The following is a 2,618-nucleotide window of genomic DNA, read 5'->3' as shown; positions in this document are numbered from 1 at the left end:
AGTAAATAAATAAACACACACACAAATAACAAAAGGAATCTGTAGAAATTAAATTGAAGACTGACAAATTCTAGTCTTTTCTCTGCCATACTACATATGAGAATTTATCACCATTCACATTTTAGGAATGGGAAAAAGATCACTCAGTTATTTTTAGATAAAAAATCTTGAGATTTCATGAACCAAACTGAGGTATACTGTATTTAAAATATAAATAACAGGGTAGTTATATAATAAATTTATAGCAAAAATAAAAACTCATGAAAGGTCTGAAAAAAATATTAATAAGAACATATTTGTCCTCATGAGAAAGTTCTTTCTGTAAACACCTTTTTTTACAAAGTTTGTTTTACATTACCCCCTACACCATATCATCAACTTGAAATAGTTACTTTTTAAGTCATATTTTAGAAAGTCTAAACAAGCAAACCAAATTAATAGAAATTAAGAGAAAATTAGTGATGTCCCTCTAGACTGAAACTGCTTCATGAATAATATATGTATTAGAATTCATTTTCAGTTCTTTTTGAGCATGTGCATATGGCTATGTTATTTGACTTTCTTTACTAACCTTGACTGGAACCAGCAAACTCTTATTTAAAAAATTTCTTAAGCTTTCTGGGCTGGGGTTGTGGCTCAGTGGTAGAGCGTTCACCTAGCACATCCAAGGCCCTGGGTTTGATCTTCAGCACCACATAAAAATAAATAAAATAAAGGTATTGTGTCCAATTACAGATTTTATATATATACATATATATTTTTAAAGAAGTTTCTTAAGCTTTCAATATTGTAGGCTTTCCCTGAAACCTAAACGTTCTATTTCTCTTTTCTTCCAAAACAATTTCTATTTTAAAATACTTCAAAGTGTCTACTTTGCTTTTCTACTTCCTACCTTTTTAACCATCTTTTCCCTTATCCATTATTTCCTTGATTTTTAAAGTACCTCTACTTACCCAGGTAGATATTAAGAGTTCTGAAACATCCTCAAGTTTCAGGTTTATTTTCTATGTCGTACCCTCTTTAACACAAGAGATATATCAGGTTGCCAGCAAATTCAGATATATTATTCAGTCACTGAAAAGTTTAAATTTTACATTTTTATATCTCATTTATTTTCATCACTAGCAACCTGCTTCCTTAAGGTCTAAAGATTTTTAATACTTTTTAGCATTTTGACACATTACCAGAGAAATCAAAGCAGTTTCAAGTTCAAATGTCATCTAGCCAAAATGGAGTAGAAAAACAGCACCCAATATTTAATTTGTCAAAACTGTACAACACGTTGGGTGCAGTGGCACACACCTGTAATCCCAGTGACTCGGGAAGCCGAGGCAGGAGGATTTGAAGTTCAAAGCCAGCCTCAGCAAAAGCAAAGTGACAAGCAATTCAGTGAGACCCTGTCTCTAAACAAAATACAAAATAAGGGGTGTAACTCAGTGGTCAGTGCCCGAGTTCAATCCCCAGTACAAAAAAAAACCAAAAAACCATACAACACAGCTTTTTGGGAAAGCCTAAGGGGAAAAAAATTGTTGCAAGACATAACTATAAAAGGTACAAGTTGGGCACAATGGGTGCATGCCTGAAATTCCAATGACTAGGGAGGCTCTGGCAAGATAATCTCAAGTGTGAGGCTGGCCTCAAACATTTTTTTTTTTTTTTTGAGATCCTGTCTCAAAATAAAAAAGGACCGGGAGCCCCACTCCTTGGACCTCTGATGCCACTGCCCACGCCACGTCCCGGGAAGAGAGGAAGAGGGAGAAGAGCCCACATGCCTGTCACCTAGATCCTCCAACCCCGCCGCCCCAAGGAGTCTAAGATGTTCGCCTGCACCCCCGCTCTGATCCCAGCTGGATCCAGAGTTGCTTACAGACCAATTTCTGTATCAGAGTTATCTCGACCAGAGACTAGACCTGGAAAGGGCTCTACAGTTTTTAATGGGGCCCAGAATGGTGAACATCAGCTAATCCGAAGGGAGTTTCAGACCAGTGTAATCAGCAGAGACATTGATACTGCTGCCAAATTTATTGGTGCAGGTGCTGCAACAGTAGGAATAGCTGGTTCTGGTGCTGGTATTGGAACAGTCTTTGGCATCCTTATCGCTGGTTATGCCAGAAATCCTTCTCTGAATCAGCAGCTGTTCTCCTATGCTATCCTGGGATTTGTCTTGTCTGAAGCTATGGGTCTCTTTTGTTTGATGGTCGCTTTCTTGATCTTGTTTGCCATGTAACAGAAATTACTGCTTGAAATGTTGGCATTCATAGTAATTATGGATGTAATTCTGTGTAACTTACTGTGACTCCGAAAATTGTAGTGTTGGTGTCATGGAAATGTACGTTATTTCCAAAGTCATTTCATTAAAGATGAAAACTTTTAAATAAATAAATAAATAAAAATAAAAAGGACTGGGTATGTAGTTTAATGTTAAAACACCCCTGGGTTCAATCGCCAGCGAGAAGGGGCAGGGGGGAGTGGGTGAGATTTCTTTTGGGAATCTTACCATATTTCTGCAAGATGTTAAGTGATATTTGAAATCCAAACAAATTTAAATTAGTACAGAATTTAATTCCTAAAGTTACCATTTATAAGTATAATAATATGAGTTTATTCAGGGGCAGAAT

The 2,618-nt window shown here is 36.4% G+C and overlaps 1 protein-coding gene across 1 annotated transcript; it reads left to right on the top strand.

Annotated features, from left to right (window-relative positions):
* Window positions 1-1,741: 1,741 nt before the first annotated feature.
* Window positions 1,742-2,370, top strand: LOC107147554 (ATP synthase F(0) complex subunit C3, mitochondrial-like). The gene has a single exon (XM_048809950.1). The coding sequence runs from the start codon at window positions 1,817-1,819 to the stop codon at window positions 2,225-2,227; it is 411 nt and encodes a 136-aa protein (XP_048665907.1). The 5' UTR covers window positions 1,742-1,816; the 3' UTR covers window positions 2,228-2,370.
* The last annotated feature ends 248 nt before the right edge of the window (window positions 2,371-2,618 follow it).

Source organism: Marmota marmota, unplaced genomic scaffold (genome assembly GCF_001458135.2).
Source record: "Marmota marmota marmota unplaced genomic scaffold, marMar, whole genome shotgun sequence".
Classification (NCBI taxonomy): domain Eukaryota; kingdom Metazoa; phylum Chordata; class Mammalia; order Rodentia; family Sciuridae; genus Marmota; species Marmota marmota.
This window is presented reverse-complemented; position numbering and strand designations above follow the sequence as displayed.

Bases quoted from the DNA above. Each gene is read 5' to 3' on its own strand.
- LOC107147554 (XM_048809950.1), top strand. From the start codon at position 1,817: ATGTTCGCCTGCACCCCCGCTCTGATCCCAGCTGGATCCAGAGTTGCT.